General features: G+C 45.1%; 1 protein-coding gene across 28 annotated transcripts in view; it reads left to right on the plus strand.

Moving 5' to 3' along the window:
• PPP6R3 (protein phosphatase 6 regulatory subunit 3) overlaps positions 1-21,594 on the plus strand; it is a 146,562-nt gene that overhangs the window by 53,256 nt on the left and 71,712 nt on the right. For 19 of the 28 annotated variants that reach the window (XM_070488300.1, XM_014861615.3, XM_070488302.1 and 16 more), the window contains 2 exons: positions 14,785-15,017; positions 20,059-20,245. The exons of 6 other annotated variants lie outside the window; for them this stretch is intronic. In XM_070488300.1, the coding sequence (XP_070344401.1) occupies positions 14,791-15,017; positions 20,059-20,245 (414 nt within the window). In that variant the 5' untranslated portion in view covers positions 14,785-14,790. The remainder of the gene's footprint in view (positions 1-14,784; positions 15,018-20,058; positions 20,246-21,594) is intronic. 3 more of the 28 variants (XM_070488311.1, XM_070488312.1, XM_070488316.1) reach the window with 1 other exon arrangement.

Here is a 21,594-nt window from a genome sequence, read left to right on the forward strand (position 1 = left end):
TTCTGGAATATCTGGATGGTAGCAACTTGATTGCTTTTGACACATTCTTTGGAGGAAGTGGTTGCAGAGCAAATACAGTGAAACTAACCCTGAGTTTGTATTGCCCTTTCCTCTGAAGAAATATGTGATCTCTAATAGGCACTCTGGTATTTGATTTAATTAGTGCAGCCTTTGGGTACGGGGTCGGGGAGGGCAGCTGTGTGAAATGGGTGCCTTTGCTAAGAATGGAGCAGCGGTAACTGGGTGGACTTTCCAGTCCTTGTGATCTTTTTCCTTAGTACTTAGCGAGAACTGCCTTCAAAGGCCAGCTGTTACTCCCTCGTGTTCCACGTTTCTGCCTCTGCGTGTGAAATGGTGACGTTTGCCTCGGCATTGAGCTTTGCTGTCAGGAAGTTTACTGTTAACTTAGAGCACTGAGAGGTGACCTCCCTTCACAGTGACTCTGCATTCTCCTATTTATAGATACTTTCCTCTCTGTCACCTTCTTAGTGGCTTGCGGCTTTCACTGTACTGAGTGAGCAGCCACTAACTCTTCTTGAGCGCAGCAGTTCCCGTTTGGGTCTCCTTAGATACCGCGCGGCTGAGTTCCCCCCATATCCGAATCCAAGCCCAGCAAGGAGTCCTGGGACTCCAGGTGTCGGCCGCTGGCAGGAGTAGGTGAGCCAGTAAGAACAGCCTTTCAGCAGCTTGGTTTGTTCACTTCGTCCTGTTCCCAGGCTGCTCGTAAACTCGGCCAGAGTTTGGGGTAAACTTGTCTACCGCTCGTGGAATAAGCAAGTTGTTTTGAATCTAAATGGAGGCCAGGAAGGCTCACTTGTCTCCAGGATGAGTGGGAAGTCTAGTTTTTTTTTTCACATAATCAAACATCATTGTTTCCCAAGATGTTTAAGTGACCTAGGTATTTTTTTTTCCTTCTTCATAATAGTTTTGAATTAGGGTGTGAAGTGAAATAAATTCCCAGAGACATGAACCTATTTAAAAATGTTCCCAAGTAAACCTAAACGGATAATGAGCCACTGTGGCCCTCCTGATTCAAGATCTAGCCCTCTCCATGATTTCAGGGTGAAGAAGGTGAGAATTTCCCTTTTATTCCTATGAATATTCCTAGAGAGTAGCGGCTAAAAAACAGCTCTGGTTTTCTTGTGACCTGTTTTTTTGAGTTGAAGCATGACCGGGTTGTTATATATGGAAGAATAAACATAATTTCTTGTGTATGTTTATATTTTAAAAGAAAAGAAATACATGGGGCATAACCTCTCATCGCCCACCCCGTTATTGGCCTGTGTGTGGAAAAGGTGGTTACACTGTTGACTTGGGCTGTGGAAGGAGGTTGGGAGGGGGTATTTTCCTTACCGGGAGAGAAACTTTGAATCATAATTGTAGTGATCATACAATTGGAGCTGTCTTGTCCAGTGTGGCAGCCTCTGGTCACACTTTTGAGCACTTGAAATGTGGCTGGTCCAAATTGAGATGTGCTGTAAGTGTAAAATACAGCTGGATTTTTAAAACTTAGTACCAAAAGAATTGCTTGTTGAAATACTAGTATTTGGATATATGAAGTTAAATAGAATACACTGCTGAAATTAATTTTGCCAATTTCTTTTACTTTTTTCATGTGGCTACTGGAGACTTTAGACTGATGTGGCTGACACGCAACTCGTGATGTTTCTGTTGGACAGTGCCCTCTTGGAGGAGTGCTGCAGGGGCTTGAGGAGGGCAGGCCTTGAATGGGGCAGCGTGTGCTTGCGAGCCTTCGTATAAGATCATGAAAAAAGTTGTTATGAATACTCCCTTCATAGGACATGTTAAAGAAATAGTATTAGAAATTTATAACACGTTTTGTTGTCTTAAAGTCTGTCCCATGTACAGTCTTGGGTAGAAGCAGCTTCTCCTGTTTTTGCAGTTTGTACTCTGTATGTTTAGGTAATTACAACTATTTAAACTAGAAGTATCTTATGCACGTTTATTGCGAGACTGCAGTATGAGAGAGCAGAGACTCACTTAGGATACTTAGGATGCAGAATCATGAGGATTCCGGGCCGTGTCTCAGGGCCCTCACCCGGGAGCGTTTGCCCTGATGCTCTGCTCTCCCTTGAAATTCTTCACTATCTGAAGGTCGTTTGAATCTTTGACTCTCTTGCTTGGGGCCCGGCCAGCCCTGGGTACACCTGTTCCCCGGCTGATAGCAGGATGTAGATTGGGGGTTTGCAGAGGAGAGTTTGTCTTACTTGGATAGGGAGCGGCTAAATTTAAGTAGAGTAGTTGACGTGAGTAGGGGATTTTGAGGATTAAACTCCTTGAATCTCTTCCTTGTCATCCCGACAGTTCACTTCCCGTTCGTTGCTGGCTTGATCAGCAGTTTCTCTCTTCAGAGTTCCAGTAGTTTATCTTTTAGCATGTTTGTGGTGTCATTTTTTCTGGGCTCCTGTTGGAAAGTGGTAAGTTATGCTTCTGTCCTCTTGAAAGAAAACCCACTAATACCAGCTTGTCCACAGGGAGTTTCTGAAATAAATAACATAGTCTCGTGTTGGCATAGTATGCTTTTCCTCTGTTTCTCATGTGGTACAGTTATTTTGAGTGTACTTGCTGCAGTTTGTTACAAATGGTCAGCAGGGTTTAACTGCTGACCAGGGCAGCAGCGGGATCTGGGAAGTTTCTAGAGACGCACAGTCTCAGGCTTGACCCCTGCTTTCCTGAATCAGAATCTGAGACTGCGTTTTCACAGCATCCCTAGGTGTGTCCTCTGCCCCTTGGGAAGCCTTGCTTTGAAGCTCACTGACTTCAATGGTGCGTGTGTTTTTCGCATAGTAGCCTCCAGTTGCTGAGTGCCTGCGTGTTCCAGCCACCGTACTGGGCCTTTCTTACCCACTCCTCACAGCCAGCTTGCTTGAGAGGGTGCTGAGGCTTAGTGAGGTGAGGTGGCTTTCCCGAGGCCTCAGGGCCTGCAGTAGTGGAGCTGGCATTGGAATCCAGGTCTGTTTAGATGCTTATAGTCTAACGAGGTGTTTAGGGGGAACAGCTGTTTATTTGGTGAAAGCGAGTGGTTATAGGTGGTTTACACAAACCACAGTTGGGCCGCCGTTGACTGCTCTGCCAGCACTGCCTTGGCACATTCTGCGGAGGGACTGATGTTCTGGTCATACCTCTGGCCGAGGACTTAGCCACATCACCGCACCAGGTCCTGTGTTGTAGAGACAGGGTAGCACCTTTTCTCCCGGAAACAAAGTGTGCTGCTTAGCTGCTTTTGAAATGAAGGTGTCATGGCCCAGATTTTGCTTCCGAGAAGGAGGGTCTTTCAGTAATTTCGGAGGACCTCTAAGTAAAGCAGTTGTGAGATGAATAGGGTTAGGGATCCTTTGGTCCTCTTTTGCACATGTCAGATGGTGATGTTCACTTGTGTCTGAAGTGCTGGGGAAGGCAGAGGACAGCAGAGGTTGTCCTCTGTGGCATCAGGTGACAAGGAACTCCCCAGTGACGTGCCCACCTAATCTACAGCCCTTTTGTGGAAAACCTGTTTTCAAGCTACTTAATCCAACTTATAAAACAACTCTAGGATTTTGAAGAAAGATGGAGGGTAGTTTGGTTTTTCCACTTTCCTCTTTGTCTTACTGATTCTAAAAGCCCATGATTTGGTTTGCTCTAAGAAACTGTATTCCTCTTATCCCTAAATCCCATTCAAGTACAGCTAGGATATGAAGTTTAAAGTGTATTTATGTTTACTAAAAACGAGCCGTTGAAGCTCTGACTCCTTTCAGTGTTTCTGAGTATCTTAGAGTAGTTACATTTTTCAAAGGACTCCATTTTACCTCAGGGGCTGGGCAGCTGAACTTTGTGACTTCGCTCATCCCTCACTCGTGTTTACTTCAAAGGGCACAGACAGAAGCTGGGGCCAAACCGGCATCACTGATTTACCCGTGCCCTTCGTCTCCACTGACTGCTGTTGGCTAGAAGATAAAGTCCATACTGTTTACTTAAGGAGTTTCCTGTGGTTATATTTTAAGTTTGTAGTACACCCAATGTAAAGAAAATACACTGCAGAAATGTGTATTTCAGAGTGTTCTGATTTGAAAAATGCTGCTCTAATTCGGGATAGTGGAATGCAAAAGTTAGGCGTTTTAAAACAGGTAGTTGCTAAAGAATTCCTTTTCTCCTGTTTAAGTTTAATGAAAGATGAAGTCGCGGGCTCGGGGGATTGGAGGAGCTGGTTGGTCGGGTCACCTACTGTTGGCACGCGGACCAGGTGTCCGACGGCTCCTTGGAACGCAGCCGAAGGCAGGCTCTCAGCTTGGCAGGCAGCTTTCTTCCTTTCTTTGGCTCTGCTGTCCCTTAGGGCCTTTTTTTTGGTCATTGGCATCCAGCCAGCTGCAGGGGAGAGCTCATGGAGGTTCTTATGGTTCATGGCACATTGGAGAAGACTTTGTCACGCAGCCGTACGTGCCCGCCTGAGGAGGTGCTGGTCTGGGTGAGGGCCCGAGGAGCGGACCCTGGCTGCGGTGGCCAGTCCCGCGGGCCAGGCTGAGCACGGGGGCGGATGGCCGTGCGGGTTCAGAGGGAGCGGAAAGGGGGGTTAGTGTTGGGGGGCCTCTCTTTCCTCGTGAGCAAGGGGCGCTGCATGTTTTCCCTAAAGGACCAGAGAGTCTAGTTCAGGCCTTGCGGGCTGCGCTGTGGGCTGTCGCGTAGTCTTCTCTTTTCCTAAAGCAACCCTCTAAAAGTCTCAGAGCCGTTCTTCACTTGCGGGCTGGGGGCTGGGTTTGGTCTGTGGGCTGCAGTTTGCCAACTCCTGCGCTTATTTCAGCATGGATAGTTACTGGTCTTCTTTATAAATCCGGTACTTAATGAGTAACCTTTTCAAAGTTAAAATTTTGGAAGTCAGTTTTTACTTGAAGTAAATATTTATATCTTGATCCATCATTTAGGAGTGTGACTTTTTCTAGTTTGTAGACATTTATAGTTTTCATGTGATGAATATGAGTGTATATTTTGTTTATAGTTAGCTAATAATAAGGGCTAGATATCAGATTTGCTTTTCTGTGATTTATTTCTTAGTATCTTACCTATATGTGGGATTACAAAAAATAAAAAGACACGATACTTTAAATGAGACCTAATTTTAATGAAGTCTTCAAGCTACATGATTAACTATGCGCGGTTTTCTTACTTTGACTTTTTAAATTTTTATCAGAAATTTGGCCTACAGACCAAAATAAACACGTACTGCCTTGCCCCCGCTGGGTCACGGGGTGTGGGAAGGTGTTTGAGTGTGCCTGCTCAGCACTCAGTCAGCGACCCGGCCAAAGAATTGAACGTGAGTAGAGTGAGCTGTGTCGTCAATCTGTAGACATCCTAGGATCCAGATTTCCATGATCAGCTTTGAACACAAGATGGACTGACACGAATGATTGTTCTTTAGGCTGATTTTGCTGCTTCAGCTAAACTGGAGCTTGCGTGCCAGTGTCTGTCCTTAGAGGACAGTGAAAGTTGGCACGTGCTCGGAGTCGGAGCTGGGCCTGCGACCTGTGCGCTCGTGAAGGGGCGCTGTGCTGAGTGTAGCTACTTTAGTCATCAGAAGCTTAATACTGAGTGTGGGGAAAAGTATAGTTTTTTTAGAATTTGTGATTTAAAAGACTCACAGATAAATGAGCCACGTTGCTCCAACAGAAGCATGGGAGGCTGTGCTGACGGCATTACTTTGTGCCCCGAACAAGGGACAGCTTCTCTCCTTCCTCTTTGTGGGAGTGGAAGCCTCCCCCCGCACCCGCCCTTTGGAGTTATCTTTTGGTATCTTTCTTTTTTTCTCCTTGTCAATTTTGTTAGGATAAAATGGCATAATCTTAAGAGGTTTTTTTTTGTTTCCCATTTTCCCCAAGTCTGAAAACCAAAGAAGCGTTGATGTATAAGATTTATTTGCCATCTTTTCCCCAAAGTTCCTTTCTTGCTTTGTGTATATCGTCTTTGTCCTTATTTCCTTAGTAGTAGCCTTAGAAGTGGGGGCAGCTTGCTGTTGTTGACATAGTTGTGTGCTGCATGGCGACATTTCAGTCAACGACGGAGCGCGTGTGTGATGGTGGTCCCGTAAGACTAGTACCATACGGCCCGCGTGTGGCGTAGGCTCTACCATCTAGGTTTGTGTAAGCACGCGCTGGGGTGTTCGCGCAGGGACGCAGTCACCTAAGCACACGTTTCTCAGAACTATCCTCATCCTTAAGCAATGAGTGACTATCTAAGTTTCTTTCTTTCATTAGCAAATGTGTTACTGTGCCCACCAGGCGCTCTGCCCGCTCCTCATCTTGGAGGAGAGAGGTCTCTTATTAGCCTCTAGTGTGGGTGGTTGCTGACTGTGCTGAGTTGTGACATTGCTTTTCTAGCATGTTCTCTGATGTCTCTGTACATAATTATTGGCCTGATCATTAAGAGGAAAGAGACAGCTGTGCCTTATATGGTGGGCCACTGCTGTGTCATCTCAACAGGCTTCGGTCCTGCACGCCGGTTTCTCTTGCGTGAGGCATTGCCAGTGTGGTTATGCGAACCGTCATGGTAGCTTCTCATCCCTAACCGTGTTTTGGTCCTGTGGCTGTTGATTGATGTGAGCATCTTGTCATATGTCTCTTCTGAGATATTTAAAGTTTTTTTTTAAATGGGGACAACTTTTATAACACCGTATTTCTTAGTATTCTTACCTAAAACTTAAGGAATCCTTTTTTTTCCCTCGCTTCCTTAACACTCTGCTTATATTTTATTTTATCCTCAATTTATTTTTTTGAGGAAGATTAGCCCTGAGCTGACATCTGCCACCAATCCTCCTCTTTTTGCTGAGGAGGATTGGCCCCGAGCTGACATCTGTGCCAGTCTTCCTCTATTTTATATGTGGGACGCCTGCCACAGCATGGCTTGCCACACCATGTGTGGGTCTGCACCTGGGATCCGAACCGGCAAACTCAGGCTGCTGAAGCAGAACGTGCGAACTTAAGCGCTGTGCCACCAGGCTGGCCCCTCTTCTTATATTTTAAAACACTGTGATCGTATACGTAACAGTGCAGTGACGTGAAGTGGGTATACCTTTATGTGTCCTGGAGTAATGGCTATGGTGTACAGTTCGGTTTTTTTCTTTTATTTCTGGATTGGTCAGTATGACTAGCAGTATGAATAAATTTTGCCCTCCATGATCTCCTGTTTTAAAAAATATTATTTTGAGGCAGATCTTCGTGAAAGTATCAAATCAGGGTATATTCCACCCGATGTGGGTGGATTTAGCAAAATGTATCCTTCTAAAAATGTCGGTTGCCTTCCTTTTACCTGGCGTCTTCCAGCACAGGATTTTAGATGGGCGCGTGTGGATATGAGTTTGCTTTTGGGTGGCAGTGATGGCGGAGGCCGCTTCCTAGGTGGGTAGTGAGGCTGCGGCCGGCCTAGGGGTTTCGATTTGGGGCCCTCACGGAGTAGGTGTGTCCTACCAAACTTCCGAATTCACCGTGAACGTCTTTGACAGTAGGAATGACTTGGGGATGGTTATATCCCTAGTCAGCGCTTGTGTTTGATGCCATCATCTTGTCACCTGTTGGTCAAAAGGGGCCTTCAGTTGTCTCGCCGCGGCAGCTTTAGATTATATTGTGACTCTGTTTCATATTTCGAGTTGTAACGGATAAGGACCTTCTTTAAGTCTGGAGGGAAAGCAGCTTGAGAAAGCAAACCTTGTGCTCTCATCGCCGAGGTGGCTGTGGGGGAAGGTGCGGGGGGAGTGGACGTGCGGCGCTGTGGCCTCGTTGCTGTAGGCTTGGCTGTCACGTTTCCCAGGAACTGAGGCGAGTTGGTCTCTCTAACTCCTCAGGGGTTAGGTTCCGGGGCTTTTAGTTTCTTTATTAAAAGTGGAACAGGTTTTACCGTTTTATGACTTTCAGACTTTTGGCCGTGTGAGTGCTGTCAGTGGCTGAAAGTCTGGTTTGTGGTGGTGATTTACTTAATTCTTTAGTGTTCTGAAGGGTGCTAGGTGCTTAGGTCTCAGTGCTTGTCATTTGTTGCTGAAGATGTTAGTTGTGTGAAAGAATGTGTTCTTCAGCCTTAAGAAAGGGTTTACTTTCTTCCTTTCCCAGTGTTAAATTCTTAACCAAGAATGGATGGATTAATTTTGCAGGTTAAAATCATCCCAAATTTTAGCTTTCTTGTAGCATTTTCAGGTCAAAATTTTTTTTTTTTATTAATGTTATGATAGATTACAACCTTGTGAGATTTCAGTTGTACATTTTTGTTAGTCATGTTGTGGGTACACCACTTCCCCCTCTGTGCCCTCCCCCCACCCCCCCTTTTCCCTGGTAACCACCGATCAGATCTCCTTCTCAATATACTAATTTCCACCTATGAGTGGAGTCATATAGAGTTCGTCTTTCTCTGACTGGCTTATTTCGGTTAACATAATACCCTCGAGGTCCATCCACGTTGTTGTGAATGGGCCAATTTTGTCTTTTTTTATGGCTGAGTAGTATTCCATTGTGTATATATACCACATCTTCTTTATCCAATCATCAGTTTCTGGGCATGTAGGCTGGTTCCATGTCTTGGCTATTGTAAATAATGCTGCGATGAACATAGGGGTGCAACGGACTCTTGAGATTTCTGATATCAGGGTCTTAGGATAGATACCCAGTAATGGGATGGCTGGGTCATAGGGTATTTCTATTTTTAACTTTTTGAGAAATCTCCATACTGTTTTCCGTAGTGGCTGTACCAGTTTGCATTCCCACCAACAGTGTATGAGGGTTCCTCTTTCTCCACAACCTCTCCAACATTTGTCGTTCTTGGTTTTGGATGTTTTTGCCAATCTAACGGGGGTAAGGTGATATCTTAGTGTAGTTTTGATTTGCATTTCCCTGATGATTAGCGATGATGAACATCTTTTCATGTGTCTATTGGCCATATTCATATCTTCTTTTGAGAAATGTCTGTTCATGTCCTCTGCCCATTTTTTGATCGGGTTGTTTGTTTTTTTGTTGTTAAGCCGTGTGAGTTCTTTGTATATTATGGAGATTAACCCTTTGTCGGATAAGTGGCTTGTAAATATTTTTTCCCAATTAGTGAGCTGTTTTTTTGTTTCAATTCTTTTTTCCCTTGCCTTGAAGAAGCTCTTTAGTCTGATGAAGTCCCATTTGTTTATTCTTTCTATTGTTTCCCTCAACTGAGGAGTTACAGTGTCCGAAAAGATTCTTTTGAAACTGATGTCAAAGAGTGTACTGCCTATATTCTCTTCCAAAAGACTTATTGTCTCAGGCCTAATCTTTAGGTCTTTGATCCATTTTGAGTTTATTTTGGTGTGTGGTAAAAAGACTGGTCAATTTTCAATCTTTTGCATGTGGCTGTCCAGTTTTCCCAGCACCATTTGTTGAAGAGACTTTCTTTTCTCCATTGTAGGCCCTCTGCTCCTTTGTCGAAGATTAGCTGTCCATAGATGTGTGGTTTTATCTCTGGGCTTTCAATTCTGTTCCATTGATCTGTGGACCTGTTTTTGTACCAGTACCATGCTGTTTTGATCACTGTAGCTTTGTAGTGTGTTTTGAAATCGGGGATTGTGATTCCGCCGGCTTTGTTTTTCTTGCTCAGGATTGCTTTAGCAATTCGTGGTCTTTTGTTCCCCCATATGAATTTTAGGATTGTTTGTTCAATTTCTGTGAAGAATGTTCTTGGGATTCTGATTGGGATAGCATTGAATCTGTATATTGCTTTAGGCAGTATGGACATTTTAACTATGTTTATTCTTCCAATCCATGTGCAAGGAATGTTTTTCCATCTCTTTATGTCATCGCCTATTTCTTTCAAGAAAGTCTTGTAGTTTTCATTGTATAGATCCTTCACTTCCTTGGTTAAGTTTATCCCAAGGTATTTTATTCTTTTCGTTGCGATTGTGAATGGGATAGAGTTCTTGAGTTCTTTTTCTGTTAGTTTATTGTTAGTGTATAGAAATGCTACTGATTTATGCACGTTAATTTTATACCCTGCTACTTTGCTGTAGTTGTTGATTATTTCTAATAGTTTTTCTGTGGATTCTTTGGGGTTTTCTATGTATAAGATCATGTCGTCTGCAAACAACGCGAGTTTTACTTCTTCGTTACCTATTTGGATTCCTTTTATTTTTTTTTCCTGCCGAATTGCTCTGGCCAGCACCTCCAGTACTATGTTGAATAGGAGTGGTGAAAGTGGGCACCCTTGTCTTGTTCCTGTCCTCAGAGGGATGGCTTTCAGCTTTTGTCCATTGAGTATGATGTTGGCTGTGGGTCTATCATATATGGCCTTTATTATGTTGAGGTACTTTCCTTCTATACCCATTTTACTGAGGGTTTTTATCATAAATGGGTGTTGGATCTTGTCGAATGCTTTCTCTGCGTCTATTGAGATGATCATGTGGTTTTTGTTTTTCATTTTGTTGATGTAGTGTATCACGTTGATTGACTTGCGGATGTTGAACCATCCCTGTGTCCCTGGTATAAATCCCACTTGATCATGGTGTATAATCTTTTTGATGTATTGCTGTAATCGGTTTGCCAAAATTTTGTTGAGGATTTTTGCATCTATGTTCATCAGTGATATCGGCCTGTAGTTCTTCTTTGTGTTGTCCTTGTCAGGTTTGGGGATCAGAGTGATGTTGGCTTCATAGAATGTGTTAGGGAGTTCTCCATCTTTCTCAATTTTCTGGAACAGTTTGAGGAGAATAGGTATTAAGTCTTCTTTGAATGTTTGGTAGAATTCTCCAGAGAAGCCGTCTGGTCCTGGACTCTTATTTTTGGGGAGGTTTTTGATTACCGTTTCTATTTCCTTACTTGTGATTGGCCTATTCAGATTCTCCATATCTTCCTGATTCAGTTTGGGGAGATTGTAGGAGTCTAGGAATTTGTCCATTTCTTCCAGGTTGTTCAATTTGTTGGCATATAGTTTTTCATAGTATTCTCTTATGATCTCTTGTATTTCATTGGTATCTGTTGTGATTTCTCCTCTCTCATTCTTAATTTTATTAATTTGCGCTTTCTTCTTTTCTTGGTGAGTCTGGCTAGGGGTTTGTCAATTTTGTTAATTCTTTCGAAGAACCAACTCTTTGTTTCATTGATCCTTTCTATTGTCTTTTTTGTTTCAATATCGTTTATTTCTGCTCTTATTTTTATTATTTCCCTCCTTCTACTGACTCTGGGCTTTGTTTGTTCTTCTTTTTCTAGTTCCGTTAGGTGTTGTTTGAGGTTGCTTATGTGAGCTTTTTCTTGTTTAGTGAGGTGAGCCTGTATTGCGATGAATTTCCCTCTTAGGACTGCTTTTGCTGCATCCCAAATGATTTGGTATGTCGTGTTCTCATTTTCATTAGTCTCCAGATAAAATTTGATTTCTTCTTTAATTTCTTCAATGATCCATTGTTTGTTGAGAAACGTGTTGTTTAGTCTCCACATTTTTGCACCTTTCTCTGCTTTTTTCTTGTAGTTGATTTCTAGTTTAATAGCATTATGATCAGAAAAGATGCTTGATATTATTTCAACTCTCTTGTATTTATTGATGTTTGCTTTGGTTCCCAAAATATGGTCAATCCTTGAGAACGTTCCATGTGCACTTGAGAAGAATGTGTAACCTGCTGTTTTTGGATGAAGTGTTCTATATATATCTATTAAGTCCATCTGGTCTAATTTTTCATTTAATTCTATTATTTCCTTGTTGATTTTCTGTCTGGATGTTCTGTCCATTGGTGTTAATGGTGTGTTGAGCTCCCCTACTATTATTGTATTGTTGTTGATGTCTTCTTTTAGTTCTATTAAGAGTTGCTTTACAAATTTTGGTGCTCCTGTGTTGGGTGCGTAGATGTTTATAAGTGTTATGTCTTCTTGGTGGAGAGTCCCTTTTATCATTATATACTGTCCCTCTTTATCTTTCTTTATCTGTTTTGCTTTGAAATCTACCTTGTCTTATATTAGTATAGCGACACCTGCTTTCTTTTGTTCATTATTAGCTTGGAGTATTGTTCTCCATCCCTTGACTCTGAGTCTGTGTTTGTCTTTGGGGCTGAGGTGTGTTTCCTGGAGGCAGCATATTGTTGGATCTTGTTCTTTGATCCATCCTGCCACTCTGTGTCTTTTGATTGGGGAGTCCAATCCATTTACATTTAGAGTGATTATTGAGATGTGGGGGCCTACCACCACCATTTTGTGTCTTGTTTTCCGGTTTTCTTCAGTTTCCTTTGTTTCTCGTCCCATGGTTTAATCTGTTCTGATGTAGAGCTGCTACTCTCTGTTGTTGTCCTTCTACTTATCTCCTCTGCTCTTGGTTTTGTAGCCCCTTTCCTTTTTTGGATTTTTCAGGAATGAGGGTTTTCCTGAGAATTTCCTGAAGAGGAGGTTTTGTGGCAATGAACTCCCTTAATTTTTGTTTGTCTGGGAAAGTTTTTATTTCTCCATCGTATTTGAAGGATATTTTCGCTGGGTAGAGAATTCTCGGCTGTAGATTTTTGTCCTTCAGATTTTTGAATATATCATTCCACTCTCTTCTAGCCTGTAAAGTTTCTGCTGAGAAATCTGCTGATAGCCTGATGGGGGTTCCTTTGTAGGTTAGTTTCTTTTGCCTGGCTGTCCTTAGTATTTTCTCCTTGTCGTTGACTTTTGCTAGCTTCACTACTATATGCCGTGGAGTTGGTCTTCTTGCATTGATAAAGTTTGGAGATCTATTGGCTTCTGTCACCTGAAGATCCATCTCCCTCACCAGATTTGGGAAGTTCTCAGCCATTATTTCTTTGAATAGGCTTTCTGCCCCTTTCTCCTTCTCTTCTCCCTCTGGTATACCTATAATCCTTACATTGCATGTCCTAATTGTGTCTGATAATTCTCGGAGAGTTTCTTCATTTCTTTTTAGTCTTACTTCTCTCTCCTCCTCTGCCTGCAGCAATTCTATATTGCCATCTTCCAAATTGCTAATTCTTTCCTCCATATTATCGGCCCTACTGTTCAGAGCATCTAGATTTTTCTTAATCTCCTCTATTGTGTTCTTCATTTCCAATATTTCTGTTTGGTTCTTCTTTATCGTATCAAACTCTTTTGTGACATAGCTCCTGAACTCGTTGAGTTGTCGGTCAGAATTCTCTCTTAACTCATTGAGAATTTTAATGATGGCTGTTTTGAAGTCATCATCATTTAGGTTATATATCTCATTTTCTTTGGGATTGTTTTCTGTGTATTTGTTACTTTCTTTCTGTTCTGGAGATTTAATGTATTTTTTCATATTGCTTGATGTTGTTGATTTGTGCCTCCGCATGGAGATAGAGTTTAGTTGCTCCTTTCACTTGTTTCAGCTGCTGCCGTGGGGGAGCAGCTGTTTATACTGCACCAACCAGGAACCCTGTCCACAGTTGCTAACTGGGCCTGGGCCCCTCCTCGTAGCCACAGTGGCCCTTTGGATTCCCTCCTCTGCTGTGGGGGCCGTCACAGGGGGGCTTCAGGCTGCTGGTGCCTACTGTTGCAGCCCACCTAGATGTGCTCTCTCCTTGGGGTCTGCAACGGTGTTATGGGCTTTTCCAGCGGCCAGGGGTGAGATCACTTATATTTGTCGCTCCGTTGCTGTCGGCACCCACAAAATCTCACTTGTCCTCTATGGGTCGCAGGAGAGCTATTGGCATCTTCTACAGTCTGTGGTTAGTTCACCTAGCTATGCTGCTTTTGCCCTGGAGTCTTCCAGCCTTGTGGCTGGTGGCTGGGTGCCTTCTACTGGTGCTGTGCAGAGGCTTTCCCTAAGGCTGCTGTGAGCCTGTAGGGTTTCCCCCTAGGCTACGAAGCTGGGTCTCTGGAACTCCCCCCAGCCCCAGTCCTCTCCGAGATCTCCGGCTATCCCTAGTCCCACGGGGCGGGCAACGGCAGCTGGGGGTCGCCCCGCCCTCTGGGATTCTCTCCGGGCCTCTCCCGGAGCCGTGAATGCTGGGTGTGGCCCCTCTGCTAATGGCAGACAGAGAGTTTTGTCTGCTGCCCGGGCGGAACTCCGGAGCTTCCCCTCTGGGTTGCAGAGCCGGCCTTTGAAACTTCCCCCAGCCCCGGTCCTCTCCGAGATCTCCGGCAATCCCTACTCCCACAGGGCGGGCAACGGCAGCTGGGAGACCTCCGTACCCTCAGCGACTCTCTCTGGGACCCTCCGGGCGCCGCGAACACCAGGCGGGGTCTCCCCGCGGGCTCCGGTGTGCAACTCCAAAGTTTCCCTCTGCGTTTAGGAGTAATTGCGGGGGGTTTAGGTAGGGTTCTGGTCACCTGTTTCCACCGTCGCTCCTCTGCTGTGTGTTCGCTCCTGCCCTAGATGTGTGTAGATCCTCTGGGGGCGTCCGTTGGAAGAAAGCCGCTTGTGGGTACTAGGCTGCTCGTCGGGGTCGGAGAGTTTTCACCTATTTCCACATCCTCCCAGAGGAAAGTCTGTCCGCCTTCCGATGTATAGTCGCGTGGGTATCTCAGACGTCCTGAGATGCTGTCAGGATATCCTTTGTCAAGCGATAAGTGTCCAAATAATTGTAGACTCGAAGGGGGAAAGACAAAGAGGACTACTCATGGCGCCATCTTGGATCTTCCTCCCTTCAGGTCAAAATTTTTTATCAGTAAAAATTTTCTTTTCTGAGAAGGAAAATATCCTGCCAATTTTACTTATTTAAGAAGTATTTTATAGGTTCACTATGAAGCTTATTTTACTTTTGTGACCCAAGTTGGCATTTTAGACTGTGAAACTAAACTGAAGTTTGAATTTTGGGAAATTAATATGAAGTTGAAATTTTATTTGAAATACTCTCTGCATTTTGTTTAGACCAGCATGTTTTGGAAATTTGATCTTCACTCATCATCCCACATAGACACACTTCTAGAAAGAGAAGATGTAACACTGAAGGAGTTAATGGATGAGGAAGATGTTTTACAGGAATGTAAAGCTCAGAACCGCAAACTTATTGAGTTTCTGTTAAAAGCAGAATGTCTCGAAGACTTAGTCTCATTCGTTATAGAAGAACCGCCTCAAGACATGGACGAAAAGATCAGATACAAGTAAGACAATTCAATCTTCTCTCTAGGGTGGGACGAAAGTGAAGCGGGGGTAGAATATTGTCATCCTTGTCGTCCAGCAAGTCTGTGGGGCTGCTCTAGACCATTTACGGAATGTTAAGACGGTGAAGAGCGACGGGCTCCGTGGAGCATATTATCTTTAGAACTAAGTCCTGGGAAATCACGGGATTTTAAAAATGAGTGTTCTGAATTTCAGTCAGAAGGTTTGTGGAAGGGCAAAGTGCTTTATAAACAGTGATGGATTTTCTTAAAATAGTAAGATGATCCAAGTAAGTATTTCTCTACTTTGCGAACAGGAAGATGGAGATAATGTGATTCCCCAACACACCAAATCTTAGCCAGAGCTGGGGTTTTGAAGGGCGTTGCTGATGAGATAAATTCTGACCTTCCTTAACTGAAATTAAGAGTTAGGCTCTTGCTGAATGTTAGTGTAGCTCCATTTAAGCAGGGACCACCTTGGATAAATAACTACAGCGGATTTTATCTATTCATAACTGGTTTGATCTGCTTACATGCGCACCGGTAGTGCAGTGGGAATCCTTTATTACTGTCTCTTATAACGCTTTCTGTACAGACCCCTGGAAACCTTTATGAGTACAGGCATACCGCAGAGATAGTGCGGGACCAGTTCCAGACCACCGCAATAGAGCGAATAATGCCGTGAAGTGAGTCACAAGAATGTTTGGTTTCCCAGTGCATATAAAAGTTATGTTTACACTGTACTGTAGTCTAAGTGTGCAGTAGCATCGTGTCTTTATAAAAGTACATACTTTAATTAAAAAATACTTTATTGCTGAAAAATGCTGACCATCACCTGAACCTTCAGCGAGTCATAATCTTTCTGCTGGTGGAGGGTCGTGTGAAAACACAGTATCCGCAAAGTGCAGTAAAGTGAAACAGTAAAATGAAGTGTGCCTGTACTTCATATGTATTTGAAGCATTGGGGTTGCAGTTAATTATTTTTTCATCTCCAAGTCTATTGAAATATTTGGCTCCTCCAACCCCCTGAAAATACAGGAAACAAATTCAGGAACAAAAAGTCATTGGCTATTTATTAAATAAACTTAATGGAATAGGAAGAATTGTGGCTTTTGGTAGATTTTCCCTAGCCCTTTCTCCCCCAGTCTGTTCCTCTTTTCTGATATCCTTTTTTTCTTCGTGGGGAAAGTTTTGCTGTCAGGGAAATAGTACTCACTCATGCTTTCAGGTTGCTGGGGGCTTGGGTCTTCTAGGAGTCATGTTCCCTGCCAGCCATTTAAGATTGACAACTAGCATTCAATGACAGTCTCCACTCAGAGATCAGTGCCTTAAAAAAGAAGAGGAAAGAAATTTGGCAGAAGGAATACTTGCATTCCAGCATACTCCCATTTCCCACAGACAGACACTTTGCTGCTTTGGAATTCCCTTCTCAGTGAGCCGGCACAGGCGAGTGATGCTTGTCCAGGGACACATCCTGGTAGGAGGCGGTGTGATGGGCTTGGCCTCAGGCCCACCTGGGAGGGGCGTAACCCTTCCCTCTTACTGCTCTGAGAACTTAGGAAGGGGCTGGCCCTTCTGTTTCTGCACTAGCTGAATGAGGCTAATACCTCTTTCACTGGGGGAGTGTCAGTGTGCCTTATGGAAAATGCTTATTTTACCAAAAAGTAGTTGTGGCGTTTGTTGTATTGTCGCGCCAGTGTTTTTTGTGCTACTTTGGGGGTTATAAGAGGAGTTTGCCTCCCTGGACACATAGCCTTCTGAATGGCACCATTTCAAGGGAGCATGACTCGGGCTGGGCAGAGCAGTTCTCTGCTGGGCCTCCCCGCTGTGTGTAACCTGCATGTAACGGGCTGACTGCAGCAGCTGGATTAGCGTAGAGGGCTTTCCAGATGGGATCTGACAGCTTTTCAGGGTTGGGAGTAACTACAGTCATCTAAGGAAATGTAGACTGGTCTTTTATAGTTTCTGGATGCTGGAGTGATTGCTGTATTTTGTGAACGTCATAACTATATGTTAGCTACACATGTAGATTGAACTATCACTGTTTTAACTTAATTCAGTGATCGTATACAATGTATTAAAAGTTTCTCATTTTCCACTAACCTTTTTAATCGTAATACAGATACTTCTGGTTTTAAATAATTTAGCATAAATTTGAACTAACAGAACTTTAAATATAGGTCCTTAAGTAGTATTATAAATGCACAAGCTGAAATGCTGTTGTTTCGGTCAAAGTTCACAGAGAGGGACTGCAGAGTGGCTGGAGGCAAGAGGAGAACGGGGAGGGGCTGCTGCCCTGAAGGCCAGGGGAAGGCAGGCTCCGGGAAGGAGAGATGGCCCCTCGGGTGGGTCAGGGGCTGCTGCCTTGAAGGTCAGGGGATGACAGGCTCCAGGGAGGGGACATGGGCCGTCGGATGGGTCAGGGGCTGCTGCCTTGAAGGTCAGGGGGTGACAGGCTCCAGGAAGGGGACATGGGCCGTCGGGTGGGTGAGGGGCTGCTGCTGGCAGGCCAAGTAGCCATTGGCATTTGCAGCGTGGAGCATGTGGGCCCTGGAGTGCCTTTGAGGAAGAATTGAAGACAAAGTAGAGATAGCTCTTGCAAATGGTTTCCTGGAAGGGGAGCAGAGGAAGAAGGTGGGAGCTACAGGCAGATGGGGAGTCAGGAGAGATGTGTTTGTTTTTTCCCTAGGTGGAAGAATACCGGTCTGTTTATATGCTGGTGAGAATGATGCAGTGCAGAGGGAGCCGGAGATGTAGTGATGCACTGTGCTTGAGTGGCTGGGCGGCAGTGTGATCAAGGGGGCGAGTGGAGGGCTGGCTTTAGGAACGAGGCTGGCTCCTGTGTAGCAGGAGGAGAAAGGGGCCCAGATGCAGGTTGTGGGTGCGTTTGGGCTGAGCTCTCTCCTGATTGTTTCTCTGTTGTCAGTACAAAGGAAGCGAGGTCAGAGCGTACATGCAAGTGGGGGAAAAGGAGAGGCCTTGCCGGGTGGGTGGGGTGGAGGGGGTCTTTGGGGTGTTTTAGAAGCTCGTTTAATGTTAAGGATGGAGGGAGGGGGAGAGAGTAGCCCCATCCTGTGCAGAACCAGAACTTTGAGCCGTCTGTATAGTGCCTGGGTCCCATGTATGAGCTTCTCCAGCTAGACCGTACTTCCGAGTCTCCTATAGGAAAAGAGTGAAAAATTCATGAAATGTAACTGAAAAAGATGCCTATGCGCTCAGCTGGACCTTCTGCGTCAGGGTTTGCGAAATACACCCTTATACGTTTGGCTCGTCGCTGGGTTGAGGTCTGCTACCTTTTACTGATTCTTTATTTGCTGGCAACTTTCAAACTGGGGCAGTTGAGACAAGCCCTCCCCGACCCCAGCCCCTGTACAGCGTTGCGGCAGTTTTATGAAGCAGAAAATAAAGAGGAGTAAAAACAGCCAGCATTCGTTTATTCTAGGCCCTCTCAGTATTCGGTATGTGATCCTCCTCTGTGGGGTAAGGACTGTTGTCTTAATATTGCGGACTTGGAAACTGAGGCCCAGAGAGGTTAAGTAACTTGACCAAGGTCATACAGCTTGTAAGTGGTGGAAACAGGTTCTGAACCTAGATGGTATGGCTCCACAAGCTGCACCTGTGTCCACTGCATAGTCCTGTCCCCAGCATAGTGGTGGCTTTATAATAAGTATGGCATCTTTGAGCCCGTATGTTCCTTGAAGTGAGAAAGACTTTAATTTGATTGAGCCATAAGCCTCCAAAAGATAGCTATTTGATAATGTGATCTTCATGCCCACGCACCTGTCAGTTCTGTCGTCTTTCTCTTCAGGTTTTTTATTACCTACAAAGGTTCATTTTGAGACATTCTCACACTGTCCCTCTTGCGACCTCACACCAGACCCCTCAGGTCTTGTGGCCTTCTGCTCTGTTGCCGGTTGCCTCTCGAGCCAGGGTCTTCAAGACAGGCTGCCAGCTGCTGGTCTTGGATGCCTTGAAGGTGTTGCATGTGTTCTAGCCACAGTCCTCACCTCTCCCTGTTGTCACACAGCTGCTGCTGGCTGTTTTGTCACCTCTCTGTCCTGGTACAGTATTTGAGCTCACCGCCTCTGATGACTAGTCGGTTCTGGATCCTGGCTGCTTGACAGGGAGGAATAAAGAGCAGAGAAGGGAGCGGTGGGTCTGGGAGGGTGTAGTCTGGACGGGCCATGGAGTCTCCATTGTTACTGTTGAAAACAGACGGCAAGGAAGTGAGTGGAGACAGTGGACCTGCTGCCTGTTCCTCAGAGAGTGCTCTGGTGCTCGAAGGCAAGCGTGCTTTAGGGGTGCAGGTATCTCTAGGGCTGTAGGGGTCTGTGGAAGAGCTCTGAGTCCCACAGCAGTGGGATCTGATGGTGGCTGGTCCCCAGAATACCTTGGAAGGCTGGTGTGGAGCACTCACAGTTTTCATACAGCTTCCCACCTGGGTTCTCAGGCTCATGTCCTGCTCTCCACTTCCGTGTTTTCGAATATTTGTTGTCTGAAGATGTAATATAGACTGAACACTTGAGAAGTCCCCCAAAGCAACTTTCTGCCATTGGCAACCCGTGTGAAGACAGAGGTGGCCGGTCCAGGAACTTCAGTGTGTCTTGGGAAGTTAAAAGATGCTGTGTGCAGTGCGGTTTCGAGGAAACTGGCGTCCCCTGTGGTTGTCCTCCAAGCTGTGCCGCTCTCTCTGCCAGCGCAGGCTGCTGATGGCTGCAGCCCCAGGCCGTCCCTGCTGCAGACGTGGAGCTGCGAAGGCCCATGCCCTGCGGCATCGCCTCCCTCGGCTCCCGAGTCCTCGGTGTGCTCTCGTTCCGTTGGGGAAAATGTGTTGCTATTAATGCTTGGTTTAGAGACAGTTTTTTAGACAAAGTAGAAAATTTAATCTAGAGGTTGAACAGAATAGATTGACATGATTTTCTAATTCCTAGAAGGTGATTTTGTTATTTTTCACAAAATTTTAGGAAGCCTTTCTGATTTGTGTTTTACTTGATGTAATTAAACTGTTAACATAGATGATGATATAAGTATCCTGTTCTTCTAGGTATCCAAATATATCTTGTGAGTTGCTCACTTCTGATGTCTCCCAGATGAATGATAGACTGGGAGAAGATGAATCCTTGCTAATGAAATTATATAGCTTCCTCCTAAACGATTCCCCCTTGAACCCACTACTTGCCAGTTTCTTCAGCAAGGTGCTAAGTATTCTTATCAGCAGAAAACCAGAACAGGTAAATATTGTTTTCCAGAAGGTAAGTATCAGGGCTGATCATCCCCCTGAGATGATCCCCCCACGATTTTGTTGCTTTAGTGTTGTGAGTGTGCCCTAAGTCCAGGTTCTATAGAAGAATCTTTTAAACCTCAGCGCTCTAAATGCTCGCCGCTTAACACTGATTGACACAGTAAAGAATATGTTCTCACTTGACCTACTCTTTTCCAAGTGCCTCGCATCTCAGTTTTTAGTAGCCTTTGGTTTCTTCTTTTGACAAGTAGTTAGAAGCATGAGAATGGCGGGCATCCATTTGTGGAGACCGCGTCATGGTGCATGCTGAGCAGTCGACTGAATGTGCGAGTGGTCTCAGCGACTCTATGGCGAAGTAACAGCTGTTTGTGTTTTTTCTTTCTCCTAATGATGATCAATGAAGCGCAAAAAAGCTTTCCCAAGAGTGAAAGTGGTGATTGGCTTACACAAACGGGGATTGTTTCTATTTTGATTCCACTCAAAAACTTAAATGTTTAGCTTGAGACACCTGAGTGTAGGCTGTCGTGTACTTCCGTGCTGTTGTCCTTAAGCTCTGCTGTTACACCTCTGTGAGAGAAGCCAGTGGGGGTCTGCTCCACCCTGCACTGTGAGGTGGAGCAACTGCAGGCAGCGTCAGGAGAGCTGTCCTTCCAGGTCACCCGGACGTCTCCAGAGAGGTGGCTTGGCCCCCAGAAGGGCGCCCGGGCCTCTCTGATCATCTCTGGGGGCACTACCCTCCCTCACCCTCCCTGCCTTTGCAGTGCTCGACAGAAATTCATACCTCACTGTTCTGGCAGGAATCCCCGCTCCCTCTCCTCCTCCCTCTTTTTTCTTCTTCTTCTCTCCTCCCTGCACCCTCCTCCCCGCTGTGTCTTGTTCTTAAACAATTCGGATGTACTTGGGAAACTTATTTTCCAAATATCTCTTGTATGTGCACTGATTCTCAAAGTGTGGTCCCCAGACTAGCCGCATAAGTACCACCTGAGAATTTGTTAGAAATGTAAGTTCTTGAGCCCCGCCCCACACCTACTGAATCAGACACCCCGGGGGTGGGACCCAGCAGTATGGGGTTTTAACAAGCCTTCCAGATGACTCTGATGCATGCTAAAATTTGAGAATCACTGCTCTAGTGGATATAGGCGTGAAAATGATCTGCTTACCAGGAGATTAGAATCCACTTAGGGAAACAGACAGCCAGGGAGCAGCGAGCAGCTCAGAGCCCAGGTACAGACAGACCTGCCAGAGTGCCGTGAGCAGGACTGATGCCAGAGGTGCAGGGGCTTACACTGGTCGGGCCTAGTGTCCTGCATGCTGCGGAGCAGGCTCCGTGACCCGCCC

This window comes from Equus asinus, chromosome 17 (genome assembly GCF_041296235.1).
Source record: "Equus asinus isolate D_3611 breed Donkey chromosome 17, EquAss-T2T_v2, whole genome shotgun sequence".
NCBI lineage: Eukaryota > Metazoa > Chordata > Mammalia > Perissodactyla > Equidae > Equus > Equus asinus.